At 35.9% G+C, this 20,279-nt stretch overlaps 1 protein-coding gene across 4 annotated transcripts in view; it reads left to right on the top strand.

Moving 5' to 3' along the window:
- CERT1 (ceramide transporter 1) overlaps nucleotides 1–20,279 on the top strand; it is a 160,145-nt gene that overhangs the window by 76,094 nt on the left and 63,772 nt on the right. For all 4 annotated transcript variants that reach the window (XM_064273233.1, XM_064273231.1, XM_064273224.1 and 1 more), the window contains one exon: nucleotides 967–1,083. In XM_064273233.1, coding sequence (XP_064129303.1) covers nucleotides 967–1,083 — 117 coding nt within the window. The remainder of the gene's footprint in view (nucleotides 1–966; nucleotides 1,084–20,279) is intronic.

Here is a 20,279-nt window from a genome sequence, read left to right as displayed (position 1 = left end):
GAAGGTGCTGTACTTAGGATTATAGCTTTCTGTAGGAAAAAGGTTACAAATGAAAAGACACATAGTGTGACGTCTAGGAATGTTCCCAGCTCAGAGCCTCCATGTCCCAAAAAGGGACACACTACCCTCCCACATGCTTGAATGTCTTTTAGCAACCAGAAGGCCCCTGTCTAGTTGTTAGGTAATACAGACTCCAGCTCCTCTCCCTTGAAGTTGGCTGGTAATCACGTATTTGAATTCATAATGTGTTTTATGATTTAGTATTCATTATTAATTTGTTGCTTTAAAACGTTTCGTAATTAAGAGAAGTTTTTATTGGGAAAAAAACAAGGATATAAAACGCTCATTTTTTAAATTCTTAGGAAGAACATAAAACACTGAACCAAAAATTTGACGTTTTCATCAGACGCTTACACTTTGATACAGGGATTTTCTCTAGCTTTAGAACATAGGTCTTATGTAATATTCATTTTATGTTTTCCTTTTCATTGGAATCTATTACTATCAAAGATATATAAAAGCCAAGAAGTTATTTTTAGATCCTTGGGGAGAAATGTTAACATTACCCTGTGATGAAATATATGGAATTTACTTTTGATAATGAGGTCAGGGAAAAATAGTAAATGTCTTTCCCAAAACTTTTTTTTTTTATTGTGTTTTCAGTGATATTCCCACAAGTTAAGCTAACTCAAAGCATTGATGAAAAATATTATCCCTTTTTTTTTTAATGAGTGTAGTGTATCTGTCAAATTTGTAAGAGTAATGAGTGCAACTTGATTTTTGGTGGCTGTCTTTATTCTCTCTTATCTGAGACATTTTCAGAAAAGCTACTTGAGTAGGAAAATAAATGAATAATAAGAATTTCCCACCAGCATAGAATGGTTATGTCCATATTTTTGCTGTGGGATGTAACACTTCTTAGAAAAAAATTGACTTTGCTTTTAATTTTCTTTTTTCTCTCCACAGCCTCATGATTTTGATGAATGTCGATTTGATATTAGCGTAAATGATAGCGTTTGGTATCTTCGTGCTCAGGATCCAGATCACAGGCAACAGTGGATAGACGCCATTGAACAGCACAAGGTAGGATTTCCAATGTTCATCTTTCCATGAAGGACTAAGAAAGAGACCAGTGATGATTAAACAAAATCTTGAGCTGTAACATAAGTTACTGAAAAGTTGAACATTATTTGAGGTAAATATTAAAGCAGTACAGGTGTAATTTTTTTAATAGTTTGACTTCTAATATATGAGTTCTGCTACAGGAATTTGCTACGATGAATTTAAGTGTTACTTAAATCAACAATAAGTCCTCTTTTTATGAGACATTTTGATTTTCATATTGAAGAATTACTTTATAATAAATGCCTTTTTAAGGATTTTTGAAATTATAGTGATTATAAAAAACCCTAATATTTAAAAGCTTCAATATAAATTTTTGTAATCATTTGTGACCATTTGGGTAAACTCTTAGTGTAAACATTTGTAAATTATTTAATCTTCGTGAATAAGAAGCTGTTTAATAACAAACCTGCAGGAAGTCTTTCTTATATAAATACATATGCTACATTTTTATAATTTAAATCTAGTCATTGATTTCTGCTGTATGTAAGTAGTAAGTAGACTAAAGAAATATGTAATCTAGTTAATTCAATAATGTCTTAATAAAAAAGGAATAGGGAGAGGTCTAAATTCACTGTGGTATTCTAGAGTATAACCTAAGAGAATGTTGTACTTGTTCACATTCTTGTCTGTACTTGCCTGGGTTTCACAGAGTTGTCGTTGAGACACCTGTTTTGGTTATTTAACAGTTACAACAGACAAACACAAAACAAGAAAAACCAGTCTGGCCTGGATTATGCTGCAAGAGCATTTTTCTTAATATTGATTGTATGTTAGCTTTTATTTCTTGATTGATGATGAATTTTTCCCAGACTAAAGAAAACTGGCTGGGATGCCTTTCTTTTTCTCCCTTTTTTTAGCTTTACTGCTATATTGGTTTAAAACATTTTGTCTTAGTTACGTTGGCATTATTACTCAGAAAACTGTCTAAAAATGAAACAATGTAAAACATTTTTCTATCATTTCAAAGAGAAATGAGCTTTGAAGTTAGACAGACCTGGATTCAAATACTGTAGACCCTGCTATGTATCACATGTTTGACCTTGGGCATGGCAGTTGACCTCTTTTTAGTGTGTTTTTTCACATGTAAATGGTGAAAATATTTTTGCCTAAAGTTGTACTGAGGAATCAGTGAGGTATGTAAAATGCTTACCAGAGTGCCTGAAAAAAGTAAGGGTTTTGAGCCTAATCTAAATTCCGTAATTATACCCTGTTGCTTCTGGATGAAGTGTGCAAATTTAGTGAGAGTTGCTGAATGTGTGAATGAGGAAAGTGGCCTGTTTCATGGATTTTAATCAAGGTCAGCCCTCTCACTAAAGATGTTATTAAGTAAAACTAATTTCTATGTTTTAACTGAAATTACAATTAAAGGGTTAATCAGTTGATTTAGATTATATGTCTAGTTCCTTCAGTTAATTAAGCTTATTTTACTGTCTTTCTCAGTAAAGTCCAACTAGAATTTCTTTGCAAAGTTCTCATTTTTTGCTTGCGTGAAAGATGCTTCAAGCATATATTTCTTCCATATTATCGATTTACTTGTATTTTTAAAGAATGGCTAGGTAACAGTTTTTGAGTTTTATCAGAGCAAGGAAGCGCTAATGGTTAAGTGCTTGGCTACTAACTGAAGAGTTGAAGGTTTGAGTCCACTCAGAGGCACCTCGGAAAAAAGGCCTGGCAGTGTACCTCCAAAAGATCACAGCCATTAAAAACCGTATGGATCGCATTTCTACTCTGACAAACGGGTTTGCCACAATTCAGAATCTACTTGTCAGCACTTGGTTCTCAGAGCAACGTGACTTAAACTGAGCAGATCTAAGATAATAGCTTATTGGTGAATTTAAGCTCTTAGAAAAATCAGCTGCAGAGTTCTAGATACATTATACAAACACTTCCTTTCTGATTTCTAACAATAGTTTATTCATAGATAAAGAAGAAATTGTGTTAATTATCAATATTTTAATGTACATATGTTATGTCAGCTAAGCAGCATATCAATACAAATTTAGATAGAATGTGAACTTTAAAAATAAATTGTGATTTATTAGGCTAATGCTTTAGGAGGCAGAAATCTCAAAAGCTATTAGCAGACACAATCAGCAATTTTTTTCCCGTAGTCCAGAAACAGATAGTGAGGATATGTTTTCTGATGCTGATTCATTGTCCAGTATCATTAAGGAGTATTGAATGTGGGACCTAAATTTAGTGTTTTTACTATACAAATATGAATTGTATTGATATTCAAAATTAATATCAGGTTGTTAGGCATTATGATGATGATGATAGCAGCTACCACATATTGAGAATTACCAAGTGTTAATTATCGTACTAAGTGCTTTATGTTCTTTATTTTCTCCCTATTTTCCTGAGAAGTGAGGGGAAGTATTGTTTTTATGTTGAAGAACCTGAGGTTTACATTAAAATTAAGCCACTTGCCTGAGGCTATGCTACTTTTTAGTTTCTGGGTATTTAAGGATTTGATATTTTGTTCATTCTGCTTTCTATCAATTACTCTGATTGTTTAAACCAATTCCCATAAGTTCACCTCCTGCAGGTTAGAGTGTACTATCTGAATTCTAATACCATGTATGTGTAAAACTAAACAAATCATTCTGGCGAGGGTTTGCCAAAAAGAGCAGTATATGGTATTAGTGTTTGAGTTTTGAAGTCTGACACATAATAGGTTTGAATCCTGGCACTACTACTTACTAGCTGTGTGCCCTCAGAATGTTACTTAAAAGAGGAAGGATGACAGGATGATAGAGTATGTGTTATCCCCTCTTGTGAATTGAATTGTGTCCCTCAAAAACATCTGTCAACTTGACTACGTCATAATTCCCTTATATGATTGGTCGTCTACCATTTGATCTTCTGATGTGATTTCCATATGTGTTGTAAATCATATTACTATGATATAATAATATGGATTAGTGGCAGTTATATTGATGAGATTTACAAAATTAGGTAGTGTCTTAGGCCAGTCTCTTTTGAGATATAAAAGAGAGAAGCCAGCAGAGAGACGGGGGACCTCATACCACCAGGAAAGCAGCACCGGGGGCAGGGCACCTCCTTTGTACCTGGGGTCCCTGTGCCTGAGAAGCTCCTCAACCAGGGGAAGATTGAGGACAAGAGCGAACAGAGAGCGAAAGCTTCCCCCTGGAGTTGGCACCCTGAGTTCGGACTTCTAGTCTACCAGACTGTGAGAGAATAAACTTCTCTCTGTTAAAGCCATATACTTGTGGTATTTCTGTTACAGCAGCACTAGATAACTAAGACATCCCCCAAAACAAAAGCAAACAAGCAAAATACCCGGTCTTGATAAACCAAGAGTGTTGTATTTCAAAATTGGCCAGCTCATTCAGTTGAATTCACTGTTACTCTCTCAGGGTACCACCTACCCCTGTGATGACTGGATGAGGACAGGTTACCCCACACTTGAAACAGTGAACCTGTTTTTTCTGTTTTGATGTCATCTAATGGCCCTTTTCTTGCTATTAGGCTGTTGTTAGGGCTTCCGAAACAGGTTTTAGTAATTTTCAATATTTGGGAGAAGATGTTGAGGATCTCTGTTCTTTCCCTCCCAGAAAGCCCTTCTGCCCATTATAATAAGCTCTGTGTATTGATCTATTTCTCTCTGTCTCCCTCTCCCTCCCTCTCTCTTTCGCACACACACACCACACAATACAATAATTCTGTCTTATAGAACCTCTTCAATAATAATAATGGTGGGGATTATGATAACTAACGTTTTTGAGGATTAAATGTGTGCCAGGTATGATGATAAGCCCTTTATATACCTTATCGCATTTTATTCTCATAATACTATGAGACTGGCATTTTTTATTTTTACGGATAAAGAGAGGCACACAGAGGTTAAGTACTCAAGATTAAACATCTAGTTAGTGATGAAGTTAGCATTCAGGCCCAGGTCTGCCTGACCTGAGAGCCGGAGCTTTTGACCAGCAAGCACTTAGGCTGACTGACCTGTAAGTATGTATTTATGTGAAATATATTTTATTTTCATAAATTGTGTGCTTCTTGGATGCTGATACTGTCATACTAGTCTGAAGACCTACACTATAAGAAATACTAAAGGAAGATGTTCATATCTGTAGTGTTTCTTTTAGACTATAAGCTCCTTACAGGCACAGACACAGAATAATCAAAGCTATTTATAGGAATCGGCAAAGCATTGGACACACAAACATTCCAGTTGAGATTATTTACAGTATTGTAAAACAGATTTTCTGGGGGAATTACAGGATTCTCTGTCTAGGTCTGTTGTTTTGTTCTCCTTGGTATTCATCCCAAAGTAAGCTACTACAAGAAAAGTTTTGTAAAAGATGATTGTGCAATTTAAGTTTTCATAATACTTTAGAAATCACGTAATTGTGTGGTTTCCAGACAGAAGCTGCTGCACAGTGAATTGCTTTTATATGATTTTTCCAGGCACCGTTTTGTAATTCCCATTAAATGACTAGCTGGGACTATGCAAATAAGATGCGTAGAACCCTTGGGGAGGGGTGAGACTATGCAGACAAGGTATATAAAACTCTTGCGGGTTTAGCTGGGGTATGCAAATAAAATGCCTGTAGCCCACCAAGGGGATTTGCCTGTTTTGTCATCCTAAATCATCCTACAAGGCTTAAAAAGAGCCAATCCCTAAGGACCTAAATGTGCAAACTAAAACCATAAAATTCTTAGAAGAACAAGCGAGGGCAGCACTGTCAGGCCTAGCTTTCAACAATGGCTTATCTAATATAATAACAAAAGCACAAATAGCAAAAGACAATAAATAAATGGGACCTCATAAAAATTAAAAGCTTTTGTTCATCAAGAGACTTTACCAAAAAAGTGAAAAGACTAGGAGAATATCTTTGGAAACCATATATCTGACAAGAATTTAATAACCAAAATATATGCAATAAAACTTTGACAGCTTAACAGTAAAATGGGCAAAGGACTTGAATAGACATTTCACCAAAGAGGACATTCAGATGGCCACCAAATACATGAGAAGATGCTCACCATCATTAGCCGTTTACAGAGATGCAAATCAAAACTACAATGAGATACCATTTCACTCCCGCTAGGATGGCGAACTCCATGCATCTATCGGTTTGACATGCTGTCGTGGCTTGCGTGTTGCTGTGATGCTGGAAGGCATGCCAGTTGATATTTCAAATATTATCAGGGTCACCCATGTTGGACAGATCTCATCGGAGCTTCCATACCAAGACTGACTAGGAAGGAGGACCTCGTGGTCTACGTCTGAAAAAATTGACCAGTGAAAACCTTCTGAATAGCAGCAGAACATTGTCTGATACAGTGCCGGAAGGTGAGCCCCTCAGGTTGGAAGGCATTGAGAATACAACTGGGGAAAGGAGAGTCAACATTAATGACATGGATGGAGTCAAGCTTTGGGGACCTTGATTTGCTGATGTGGCACGACTCAAAATGAGAAGAAACAGTTGAAAATATCCATTAATAATCGGAACATGGAATATATGAAGTATGAATCTAGGAAAGTTGGAAGTCCTCAAAAATTATATGTACTGCATAAAGATTGATATCTTAGGCATTAGCTTAAATAGATTGGTATTGGCCATTTTGAATTGGACAGTCATATGGTCTACTATGCTGGGAATGACAACTTGAGGAGGAATGGTGTCATTCATTTCAAAAAGAGCATTTCAGGATCCATCCTGAAGTACAACACTGTCAGTGGTAGGATAATATCCATACGCCTACGAAGAAGACCAATTATCACGACTTACTTAAATATATATATCAAACACTAATGCCAAAGATGAAGAAATTGAAATTTTTTACTAACTTTTGCAGTCTGAAATTGATCAAACGTGCAATCAAAATGCATTGATTATTACTTGTGATTGGAACGTGAAAGTTGGAAATAAAGAAGAATTGCTAGTTAGAAAATACACCCTTGGTGATAGAAGCCATGCTGGAGATCACATGATAGACTTATAAGACCAACAACTTCTTCATTGCGAATACCTTTTTTCAACAACATAAATGGCAGTTGTACATGTGGACCTCACCAGATAGAATACACAGCAATCAAATCAATTACATCTGTGTTAAGAGACGATGAAAAAGCTCAATATTGTCAGTCAGAACAAGGCCAGGGGCCGACTGTGGAACAGACCATCAATTGCTCATATACAAGTTCAAGTCGAAGCTTAAGAAGATTAGAGTAAGTCCACAAGAGCCAAAATTCCTACTTAAATTTAGAGACCACCTCAAGAATAGATGACACATTGAACACTAATGACCGAAGACCAGAGCAGCCAGAGCAGTTATCAAAGATATCATATATGACGAAAGCAAATGGTCATTAAAAAGACAGGAAAGAAAGAAAAAACCAAAATGGATGTCAGGAGAGACTCTGAAACTTGCTTTTGAACATAGAGTAGCTAAAGCCAATGGAAGAAATAATGAAGTAAAAAGGCTGAACAGATTTCAAAGAGCTGCCTGAAAAGACAAAGTATTATAATGACATGTACAAAGACCTAGAGTTAGAAAACAAAGAGAGAAGAACATGCTTAGCATTTTTCAAGCCGAAAGAACTGAAGAAAAAATTCAAGCCTTGAGTTGCAATATTGAAGGTTTCTACAGGGGAAGTATTGAACGACGTAGGAAGCACCAAAAGAAGATGGAAGGAATACATGGAGTCACCATACCAAAAAGAATTGGTTGACCCATTTCAGGAGGTAGCATATGATCAAGAACCGATGGTATTGAAGGAAGTCCAAGCTGCACTGTAGGGAATGACAAAAACAAGGCTTCAGGAATTGACAAAATAGCAATTGAGATGTTTCAACAAATGAATGCGACACTGGAGGTGCTTACTCGTCTGTGTCAAGAAATTTGGAAGCCATCTTCCTGGCCAACTGACTAGAAGAGACCCATGTTAGTACGCAGTCCAAAGAAAGGTGATCCACCAGAATGCTGAAATTATCAAACAATATCATTAATACCACATTCAAGTAAAATTTTGCTGAAGATCATTCAAAAGCAGTTACAGCAGTACCTTGACAAGGAACTACCAGAAGTCCAAAACAGCTGGATTCAGAAGAGATTGTCCACAGTGTCCATATGACATTGCTGATGTCATATGGATCTTGGTTGAAAGCAGAGGGTACCAAAAAGATGTTTACCTGTGTTTTATTGACTATTCATTGGCAGTTGACTGTGTGGATCATAACAAATTATGGATAACATTGGAAAGAATGAGAATTCCAGAACACTTAATTGTCCTTATGAGGAACCTATTCATAGACCAAGAGGCAGTCTTTCAAACAGAACAAGGGGATACTGCCTGTGTTAAAGTCAGGAAAGGTGTGCGTCGGGGTTGTATCCTTTTACCCTACTTATTCCGTGTGTATGCTGAGCAAATAATTCAAGAAGCTGGGCTCTATGAAGAAGAATGCTGCATCAGGGTTGGAGGAAGACTCAATAACAACCTACGATACTCAGATAGATGACACAACTTTGCTTGGTCAAAGTGAAGAGGACTTGAAGCACCTACTGATGATGATCAAAGACTACAGACGTCAGTATGGATTACACATTAACTAAAGAAAACAAAAATCCTCACAACGTTATCAAGCAACATTGTGATAAACGGAGAAAAGACTGAAGTTGTCAAGGATTTCGTTTCACTTGGATCCATTGTCAATGCCAATGGCGGCAGCACTCAAGGAATCAAACTTTGACATCTAGTCAATTGGCATAACAAAGTTTATTAAGAAAATGTTCTGGATCCCACTTTGGTGAGTGGCATCTGGGGTCTTAAAAGCTTGTGAGCGGCCATCTCAGATGCATTAATTGGCACCAACCCACTTGGAGCAAAGGAGAATGAAGAAGACCAAAGACACGAGGAAAATACCAGCCCAAGAGACAAAAGGGCGATATAAACCAGAGACTCCATCAGCCTGAGACCAGAAGAACTAGATGGGGCGCTGCTATCATCGGTGATCACCCTGACAAGGAACACAACAGAATCCCTGACGGAGCAAGAGAAAAGAGTGGAGCAGAACTCAAATTCACAGAAAAAGACCAGACTTAATGGTCTGACTGAGACGGGAGGAACCCCCGAAGCCATGGCCCCTGGGCGCTCTGTTAACACAGAACTAAAGCTATTCCTGAAGCCCACACTTCAGACAAAGATTAGACTGGACTATAAAACATACAAATAATACTTTTGAAGAATGTGCTTCTTAGTTCAAGCAGATACACAAGACCAAATGGGTGGCTCTGGTATGGAGGCAGGATGAGAAGGCAGGAAGGGACAGGAACTGGTTGAATGGACACAAGAAACCAGGGTGGAAAGGGGAGTATGCTGTCACATTATAGGGATTACAAGTAATATCACATAACAGTACATGTATAAATTTTTGTATGCGAAATTAACTTGAGCTGTAAACGTTCACCTAAAGCACTTAAAAAAAAAGAAATCAAACAATGTATCGCATTGGGCAAATATGCTGCAAAAGAACTCTTTAAAGTGTTAAAAAGATATCACCTTGAGGGCGAAGGTGTGCCTGATTCAAGCCGTGGTATTTTCATTCGCTTCATAGGCATGTGAAAGCTGGACAGGGAATAAGGAAGACTGAAGAAGAATTGATGGCTTTGAATTATGGTGTTTGTGAAAAATATCGAATATACTGTGGACTGCCAGAAAAACAAACAAATCTGTCTTGGAAGAAGTACAACCAGAGTGCTCATTAGAAGCAAAAATGGCAAGACTTTGTCTCACATACTTTGGGCATGTTATCAGTAGGGACCAGTCCCTGGAGAACATCATGCTTGGTAAAGTGGAAGGTCAGCAATAAAGAGGAAGACTCACTACAAGATGGATTGACACAGTGGCTACAACAATGGGCTCAAACATAGCAACAGTTGTGTAGATGGTGCTGAACCGACTTTGATGGCATCTAATTTTTTTTTTTTTTTTTTTAAACGATAACAACAACCTTCTTAAAAAGAAGGGAAAAAGAGGGAAGGCTTTCCTGGCACTAGCAGATTTAAGAATCATGTTGAAAAAATTAAGTTTCTTGGCTTTGGCAGAGTTCGTGGTAATTACGACATTCCTTTATTCCCATAAGAGAGCAGCCGTAGTAGACCCTGAAATCTTGGTGGTCATGGGCCACACAGACTTTTCCCATATTTTGGAAATTATCCAAGATACAATTAGGGAGAAGAGATCCAAACAGTAATTTTTACAGATGTTGATTTTTCTGTGCTTGGGAATCTATAGGCAGTTGTTTTGTAATTTTATAATTTTGTATTCACTGATGTGGATTAGTTCTCATTCCTTTGTGAAGACCCATTCATTTATGTGTGAAGTCCATTGTATGCTTTCAGAAGAAAGGTTTGTTCTCAATCTGAAGTTTAGGGATTCCTGTCTGAGGGAATTATGAGGACAAATATTTTTGAAAGGAACTTACCAGACTACTGTACTTTCTACATGAAATGAAATGGGGGCATGAAAAGCTTGTTACAAAGATTACCATGATTGAGCCACCTAAGTGATGCCCAAGGCTTACTTTTGAGATCTGTTAAAGATTATATTCTTATTTACCTCAGAGAAATGTTGGGGTTTTTCTTTTCCCCCATGCTCAGAGTCAGCTTGATTTTGCTGGTTTTTCTCTATTTTTAGGAGCACCTTCTCCTTATTTGACACTTAGATTTCTTTTCGGTCTTAAATTTTTTTATCAGGTAATTATTAGGAAACTTCTATAATAGCTAGGTGGCAGAATTTTCGTGTTACTCCTTCAGGGTTTTAAAATATCTTGAAAAGTCACATTATCTGTGTTTGCCATTTTTAATCAATTATAATACTCAAAATTTCTTTAACAAATACCAGAGATTCTTTATATATAGTTGTGTGCTTTATAAATGACTGTCATATAACTTGGCTTTGCATTTGAGTCTGGTTTAACTGACAAAGGCTTAAGAATGCAAATACAACTTTTTTAACTCATTATTTTTAGGGTAAATTTTATGTAAGTAATTTTACGACGGCACTGGGTTGGTTGGATAAGGTCAGTGGATTAGGACCAGTGTTTTGTTTACCTGTTTGCATTATGTAACGATAATGCAGGGAAACATGGAATCAGATTGTACTTCTTTACATCCAGGGGAACAGCAAATCTAGTCTAGTAGGTGCCAGAGTAGGTAGTGCTCTGCCATTTTACCAGACAAATTGCAAAAAAAATCGTAATGTATGATCACAACTAAATTTTATTAGCCAGTGAAGAAATTTCATTATGGCTTTGTATGTTTCACTCGTTAAGATCAAGAATTTGCTTAGTTCCTTACCGAAACCCGTTGCCGTCGAGTCGACCCTATAGGACAGAGTAGAACTGCTCCATATGGTTTCGAAGGCTCTAAATCTTTACCAAAGCAGACTGCCACGTCTTCCTCCCTCGGAGCAACTGGTGAACTCAAACCACTGACCTTTCGGTAGCTCGTAGCAGGGAGGTTAATTGCTAAATTGCTTGGCAGTGATCCATACACAGTGTAATCTATACATAAGGAGCCCTTGTGGGAAACTGTTAAGTACTCAGCTGCTACCTGAAAGATTGGTGGTTCAAGCTCCTCCACAGAAAGACCTGGCACTCTGCTTCCATAAAGACCACTGCCAAGAAAACCCTATGGGACAGTTCTACTCTGTCACATGAGGCCACTATGAGTCGAAATTGACTTGATGGCACTCAGCAACAACGCAACAATCCATATGTGGTTAATACATTTTTTAAAAAAACACCTAAGGGTAGCTAGTATCATACTATACTGCCAGCAGTTCTTAGGTTGGCAGAGATAAGGAGAAAAACAAGATACCAACCATCTTTAGTTTTCTTAGCATTCTAGAATAAAAAACTCACCTTATAAAGTAACTTTATGTTTGTCAGTTTTTGTTTCCTGCAGTTATTAAAAACTAGATTGACCTGAGCCAGCATCCGTAATTTGAACTTCATCTGTTACAATACTTAATAAAGTAAATCATCTCGGAAAGAGGGGGAAAAATAAGTCATTTGTAGTTTTCAACTAGGTTCTTCTATGTTTATCTTTTACAAAGATGGCAAAAAAGAATTGGAAAGATTTTTCATGGAACAGTGAAGAAAGAATATATTTAGGTAACTAACCATATTAAATATATAGCCAGTAGAGGAGATAAAACTTGACAACGTTTTATGTCAGACATGGGGATTCCTACAAACCAATAAGAAAAGTTTAGACAGCTTAATCAAAAAAAAAAAAAAAAGGATTAAAAGACTTGAGCTGGCACTTCACAAAAGGGAATACCAGTTAGGTAATAAACATATGAAAAGGTGCTCTATGCCATTAGTCATCAGGTAAATGGACATTGAAACCCACAGTGAGATACCACCCTGTACCCACTAGAATGGCTTTTATAAAGAAAAAAAACAATATCAAATGGTGACGACATGGAGCAACAGGGAATCGCCTGTACTGCTGATAGAAATGTGAATTGTCCAAACAATTTGGAAAACAGTTTTGTAATAGCCACTAAAACTAAACATTGCTGTCTTCTCCAATCAGATGAATATTGAAAATCTGAAAAGATGCCACAGGTGTTGATGTTATTAGCTCCATCCATTTGAATTAAGTTCTTTAGGTTATAGAGAGTAGAGGCCAACACATGTTTACCTTGAGAAGTGGGAAAACTGCCCAGGAATCAAAAAAAAAGTAGAATGCCCTACCTGCAAAGAAAGCCGGAACTATATACTTTGAGTGATCTACCGTTAACATCACTCACTGACTTTCCTATCTCTTGCTCCTTATAACACAACTTTGCTTCCAAAAATAAGCTAATTTCTGTCCAGTTGATTCGGACTCATGGCAACTCCATGTGTCAGAGTAGAACTTTGCCCCATAGAGTTTTTGTTGGCTGATTTTTCAGAAGTTGATCGCCAGGCCTTTATTCTGAGGCACCTCTGGGTAGACTCGAACCTCCAACCTTTCTATTAGCAGCTGAATGTGTTAACCTTTTGTGCTACCCAGGGACTCCTTAATGTAGCTTAGTTCTCTCCTTTTATTCCTTCTCTTTCATAAAACAAAAAAACCATTGCCATCAGTCAATTCCGACTCATAGCAACCCTATAGGACAGAGTAGAACTGCCCTGTAGGGTTTCCATCTTTATGGAAGCAGATCACCAGGTCTTTTCTCCTATGGAGTTGCTGGTGAGTTCAAACTGCCAACCTTTAGGTTAGCAGTCGGGCACTTAACCACTGCGCTACCAGGGTTCCTGTCTTTAATAGTTTCTGTTTATCCATAACTTTTGTTTCCACATCCTGCTCTTAGTTTCCATTTCCTTGGTTTGTCATGACCCTTTTTCTATCTCTTGGCTTTTTTGCAGTGTCTCCTCCTACTGCTAACTGCTTTATTCTCTTGATATTTCCCAAAAAAACTAAATCTCCAAAAGAGAGCATCTGACCACCTTTCACCATAGGTTACTATAAATTGGCCACCCTTGAGCCGGTTATAATTAATTGTATGATTTTTTTTCTGTCTTTCCTGCAAAATTTAAGCTCCACGGAGATGAAGTTTCTGTTTTGTATTCTGACAGAGTAGCACTGTCATCTAAACACATATTTTTTCCTCCACATTAAATTCCCTGTATTACCCGAAGACGAGAGCTTTTAGTGCTTAAAGAATAGGGTGAGATTGCAGCTACTTTAAATGTTATGTCCGGAAAATGTATTTTATGATTTTATATGGAGTTTACCAGGTTTGTAAGTTTTCATAATGCTTACCACGTATTTGCTAACAACTTAGATGAATATTACTCGATTGTCAGCTTGCTTCTCTATCCTTTGTTAGTCTGTAAATTGCTTGCAGAATGTTATTTTAGATAAGAAAGAGATAAAGGGAAAAAAGACATTTATTCCACAGTTGAACAACTATTCCACAGTGGAGTCTCTGGGTAGTGCAAACATGGTTAGCTGCTAACCAGACAGTTGGAAGTTCAAGTCCACTCAGCGGCACCTTGGAGTCGAGGCCTGATGATTTACTTCTGAAGTATCATCCATTGAAAACTGTGGAGCACAGTTGTACTCTGACACACTAGGGGTCATCCTTAGTCAGAGTCAACTCAAAGGCAACTGGTTTTTGTTTTGTTTTTAATATTGCTATTAAAGATATTAAAATAAGATTATTTGCATTCAGAGTCATTTTTACAATGTTTCAATATTGTACTTGAATTTTTATTTAATCAGAACAGTCACTGAAACAGATGGGACTCTGCTTTTTCTATATTTGATGTGAAAAAGTAATGGTGGGTGGCATGGCTTACGCATATTGACAGCAGTGGAAATTTGTCTAATTTTACTTACTGAGTGTATCAGACATGAGCTGGGGAGAATGTTTCTTAAAAATCAAAGATCACAAAACTGCTCTTTTTCATTAAAAAGATCTATTTAGCTGGTAGCCTTAAAACAATTTTGCTGATATCTTTCTTGACCGAGAAATATTCTAATCTTGTTTGGTGTTGAGGGTTGGAAGATCCCCTTGGGATGGAAATAATAGGAATAGATAGCAAAGTAAATGGATATCATAGCTGAAAACAATTATGTCATTTTTCTGTCAAGATAATCCATGTACTTGGCAGACAAAATGATCATTGGTAGGAATGGTTATATCGCTGTCAAGTTCCTAGCCCCATGTTCTAGTCACTGGTGATGCTTTGAGCTGTAGAGGTAATTAGGCATTTTAATGTGTTATTTAATCTTTACAGGTCTTTTAGTGTACATGTCATATCCCCATTTTGTATACAAGCAAAATTGTGTGGATTATGAGAATATATGTAAAATGCTAAGCATTTTACATATATTCTCATAATAATGGGTGATCAGTAAATGGTAACATTAACAACCTAAAACTTTTGTAATATCCTCTCTGTAGTAAATTTCAGCTTTTTCTTATGGCCACATAGTTGAAAACTAAAAACATCAGTCATCTCTCTTAATTAAAATAAAAACTTCTCTGTACTGTTAGATCGAAAAATTCTTAGTCTTTTAAAACCATCTCTGTAAATAGTTGTACTAATTAAATTTTATTGGCTCCTCTGCCCTGGTTTTTAAGAATATAATTTGCTCATCATAGAAAATAAGTTAAAAAAAAAAAATACAAAAACTACCTTCAGTCTTACAGCCCAGACAATTACTCTTCATTTTGGTGTATTTTCTTCTTAATCTGTACATTTTTCCCCCTGTAACATGGAGATCACAAAGTTTATATCCTGCTTTTTTTCCACCTGGCATTATTTCCTCCTCATAACACAATTAGTATTTTATTACGGGATAATTTCCTTTTTATGAAACTTTTAGGTTGTTTTAATTTTTATTTTTGTTTATTTTGCATATGTCATTTACTGTCTTCCTGTATAAAGCGTTTTTCTGCAGTTTAGTTGTGTTCTGATAATAAATTCTCAGAAATACAATTACTTAGGTCTAAGGATGTGAGTACTTTTAAAGCTTTTGATGTATGTTGCCAAATTGCCTTTGAAAAAAGTTTCTCCTAATGTACATTCCGTCTGCAGGCTGTATAAATCTTCACTCGCTACAACTTCACTAGCATTATTAGCTTTTTTTTTTTTAACCTTTCCAAGTGTGATAGGTTAAAAATGTGTTCTTATAACTTTGTTTTTATCCTATCATTTATTTATTTATTTATAGTAGAAGTGGTATATAATTTGTATGGAAGTCTAAAATGATTCAAACAATACAGAAAAGTACAAAAAAGAAGATAAAATCTTTCAAATTCAGGCCATGTAGAAATGACCACTCTTCATGTTCGGTGACAATTCCTTTCAGATATTTCTTTGCAGGTACACCCTTACAGTTTTACATAAATAATACCATATGCCATACTGTTCTGTAGCATTCTCCCCACTGAACAACAAGTTATGGATATCTTTTCATGTTTAATATAAATCCCTATTTCTTCCCCACCCTCCAAAAAAGAAATGCATATCTTCTGTAGAAATTTTAAGTTTGGGGCCTAAGCCCCAGTATAATAGTGTTCCTTTGCTGGCCATTGTTTTGTGGGCACATATTTCTTTCAGAATCCTTGCAGAGAAGTATAATCTCCTGGCCAAACATCATTTTAACATTTCCAACAATCCCATTAAAAAAACCCATTGCCATCGAGTTGATTCTGACCCATAGCGACCCTAGAAGACAGAGTAGAACTGCCCCATAGGGTTTCCGAGGAGCACCTGGTGGATTCAAACTGCTGACCTTTTGGTTAGCAGCCATAGCTCTTAACCACTATGCCATCAGGGTAGTGCCCATTAAAAATAATAAACTTGATTTTTCTCTTATTAGAACCTATAAGGGAACTTAAAAAATAGCATTGACTTTTCTGATGCTGTCACTTCTTTGCAATTGCAAAGAATGAAATTATGACATTGTTTGTACTGTGCTATCGAATTTCCTTCTTAAAATATATGTTGGCCTTTATTCTAGGCAAATTATAAAATTAGAAAGTTACAGAATAGTGGTGGTGTATGGTTACACCTGCTACCAGTTCCTTTTTATTATTTGCTTTCCCCTGTTAAGTGTTCCTGGAGTAGGCGTATAAAAGAATTACCCCATCTTTGTGGATGGTAGCTAACATTTATTAAGCACTTATGTTGTGATGTAAGTATTACAAAAAAGCATTACTAAAACACACTTCTTAATATCCTTGTGTATTTCTCCAAGCTTCACTATTTTAAAACAGGTAATATCTCCTTATAACAAATAGATGATAGAACAAAAGTCTCCATTACGGCAATATTAATGCAACATATTTTAAATAATGGTAAATGAATATGGAAACTGATAGCTTAGTGTGAATATAGAAACTGATAGTTCAGTGTAATTTTATTTCTGTAACAGGGCCTTAATAAGTAATGTATGGACTTGATTGTAGGAGAAATGAGAAGCCAAAGAGAATCTTAAAAAGGAAATGAAAGAACTGTATGTGTAATTTTTAAAGACCATTCTTGTTGCATTGCAGCGAAAGGATTTCAAGGGGGACAAGACTGAAGGCAGTTAGAAAGCTGGAGAATAAATTTAAATGAAACGCACAGTGACCAGAAGTAGAGAATGAGAAATTGACAGATTTGAGAGAGGTAGAAGCAAAGTCTGTGGATGTTGAGGCAGCATAGCTTAATGATTAACATCATGGACACTTGAATCTGGGATTTAATCATGGCTCCCTTACCAGTTTTGTGACTCTGAAGAAGACATTAATAATAGTACCCACCTCACATAGGCTATTAAAAGAGTTAAATGAGATAAATGCACCTAAGACATTTATCACCATGCCTAGCACAAAGTAAGTGCACTAAGTATTAGCTATTACAGTTGTTGCTATAATTGCTGTCCTGGATGTAGTGTCTTTTTGTGTGATTTGCTTTAATACAGTAATATTGAAGGTAGATCATATGGACGGTTATAGCACAGCAAGTTTATTTGGTTGTATTATGGGCTTCAAATTTTAGGAAAATCCTCCATTGTTCTTATATTAGCGTTTAATCTTAATCTTATTTTCTCTCTTCTCATAATTGAAAAATGGAGACATAATGTACTTTAGTGGTGGGGGCGGGGAAGAGGAGACTATGCCACTAATTACTAGTCAATTTTGACACCATAGGGAAGTTACCTAATTTCTGTCTCAATCTCTTTGCTGTGCTTCTTGCTAGAGAGTGTTACTAGGAAAAGGAATAAGCTTTTTTAGAATGTAAATTACCTAATGAACAAACTGTGCACAAGGACTATTGTAGAAGTTGTCTTCTACATGATGAAACCAAACTATAAAATTTAGCTGTGACTTTTCAAATCAGTTTTTAGATATTTCTAGTGTTTTATTAGTTTTATAACTTTAAACTGTATTAGCTAATTTCCAGTACTTTTAAATGTTCTCAGAAAGTCAAGGTACAGAGGGAATAATATTTAAAGGAATTAGTCTGCAGGTTACTATTGGACTTTGACCAATAGTAACCTTTGTATTGTCTTTCCAAGTATATTACTACTTGGATAATGCTGCTGACTCACCCCCTCTAGTGGCCAAAAGGTTGCTTTTTTAAATAAAAATGAGTATTTTAATACCAGAAAGTTGTGGTCTCTTTACTGCAGCATCCAGGAGTAAAACTTGTTCTGTGTAGGTGGTGTTCAATAAATGTCCCATTGAGCCCAAATGGCGTTTTATGTTTATACAAAAGCATGTGCAGGAGGAGTACTATTTACAAACACTAGCGAATTTGGGAAGGAAGGTTTTTTTTTTTTTTGCAAAGCAATTTGTATGTGCAATCTTAAAGCATATCTACTGAAAGGGAAAATACTCCTACAGTAACTATTTGAATTCCAGATTATTAATTTTAGATAGAACTTGGTGTTTTCAAAATACTATATTGGTGATTAGAGCTTACTGTCTTTTTTTTTTTTTTTTTTTGGTCCTTTTTCTTTGGGGATTAAGTGGAATTTTTAAAAAGCTAGAGTGCTTTAAAGTGTCACCCCTAAAATCATACCAATGAAACCTTGAAAGCATGTTACAACTTGTTAAGAATGTCTAACAGTGTATCAGTTGTCACCATAATTTCTTCCCATTTCCATCCTTCCTTCCCCAACCATACGCCACATTCAAGCAGCCTATCTTATAAATTGAAATGAGCATTGTTCCTTTCAAAGTGAATATGTTGGGAGGCAAAATATGTGTCTCAACAACATTACCACTTTTCAGAACAGTTTTATAACTTTAGAATTATTTTTAGCCCCTGTGACAAAGTTCTTTTAATGAAAAATTTTCAATAATCCTAGATGATAGATTTGATTTTTGAGAGAAATTCAAAATAATTCAGTTGTGTAGTATTGAATAAGAAAGGTGAACAAACTACTATTTTAAAGCTTTTCCTTTAAAGTAATATGACTGACTTGTCTTTAATTTTTATTCTACAGCTTCCAAAAATGATTTGATATGATTCTATTTTATGGCTGTGTCATAAAATAATTTCAAGTGTTGTGATAGGATCATCAGAAATGTTTTGTGCAATGATAGCATCATTGACACATTATAGACATTTCCAGAATGTCTAGTCTTTAAATAGTGAGGATTCACAAGTGTGTGTGTATATTTGTTAAGAAAATATATTTATAGTTACCTCAGCACAGATACTTACTAAAGTAGAACAACAGATAAATTCTTACTATTTAAATTGGAATTTGGGAGTATATACCAAACTTGCTTTTTCCTTGGAATGATTTATATAAGTTATAATGGAATTTAAGTGAAACTTTGTTAAAGGTAGAAATACTAATATGCTAAATTCACAGTGTCCATACTCATTTATTATCCATTACTTAAAATGTGTTACATCAATATTGTTGTAATGGAGTATTTTCTATCCTGTAAGGTGGCATTACCATCTGTTTTGAAAAAGAGCTTCAAAAAATAGACAGCGATACAGGAAGTATGCCTTATAATGAAAACTTTAGTAAAGCTTTGTAATGTTTGTATTTTCTTTCAAGATCTTAAATTCTACAGTTTGATAGGCTTCGTTTAAGACTTAGTGATATGAAGCAAGTAAATGGAGACTGTGGATTTTTTTGGATTTAAATTTCAAATTATTGGGTTTTGAATATTTTTAAATTAATGCCCAAATCTGTTGTTATACTGTAAAAATTGATTATAAACTGTTAGGTGATATTTTATTTAAATGGGCAATTCAGATTAATTTCTGTTTAGAAGTGAATTATGCGTGGGTATCTGTTGCGGATTGAATGGTGTCTCCCAAAAGTTTATGTCAACTTGGCTAGGCCACGATTCCCAGTATTGTGTGATTGTCTACCATTTTGTCTTCTGATTTTCCTATGTGCTGCGAATCCTACCTCTGTGATGTTAATGAGGCAGGATTAGAGGCAGTTATGTTAATGAGGCCAGACTCATTCTACAAGATTAGACTGTATCTTGAGTCATTCACTTTTGAGATATAAAAGAGAGAAGCCAGCAGAGAGACGGGGACCTCTTAAAACCAAGAAAGAAGCGCCTGGAGCACAGCGCATCCTTTGGACCTTAGGTCCCTGTGCTGAGAAATTCCTAGACTTGGGGAATATTGATGACAAGG

The sequence above is a fragment of the Loxodonta africana genome, chromosome 2, assembly GCF_030014295.1.
Source record: "Loxodonta africana isolate mLoxAfr1 chromosome 2, mLoxAfr1.hap2, whole genome shotgun sequence".
Taxonomy (NCBI): domain Eukaryota; kingdom Metazoa; phylum Chordata; class Mammalia; order Proboscidea; family Elephantidae; genus Loxodonta; species Loxodonta africana.
Note: the sequence above shows the minus strand (reverse complement) of the source record. Positions and strands in the feature narration are given on the sequence as shown.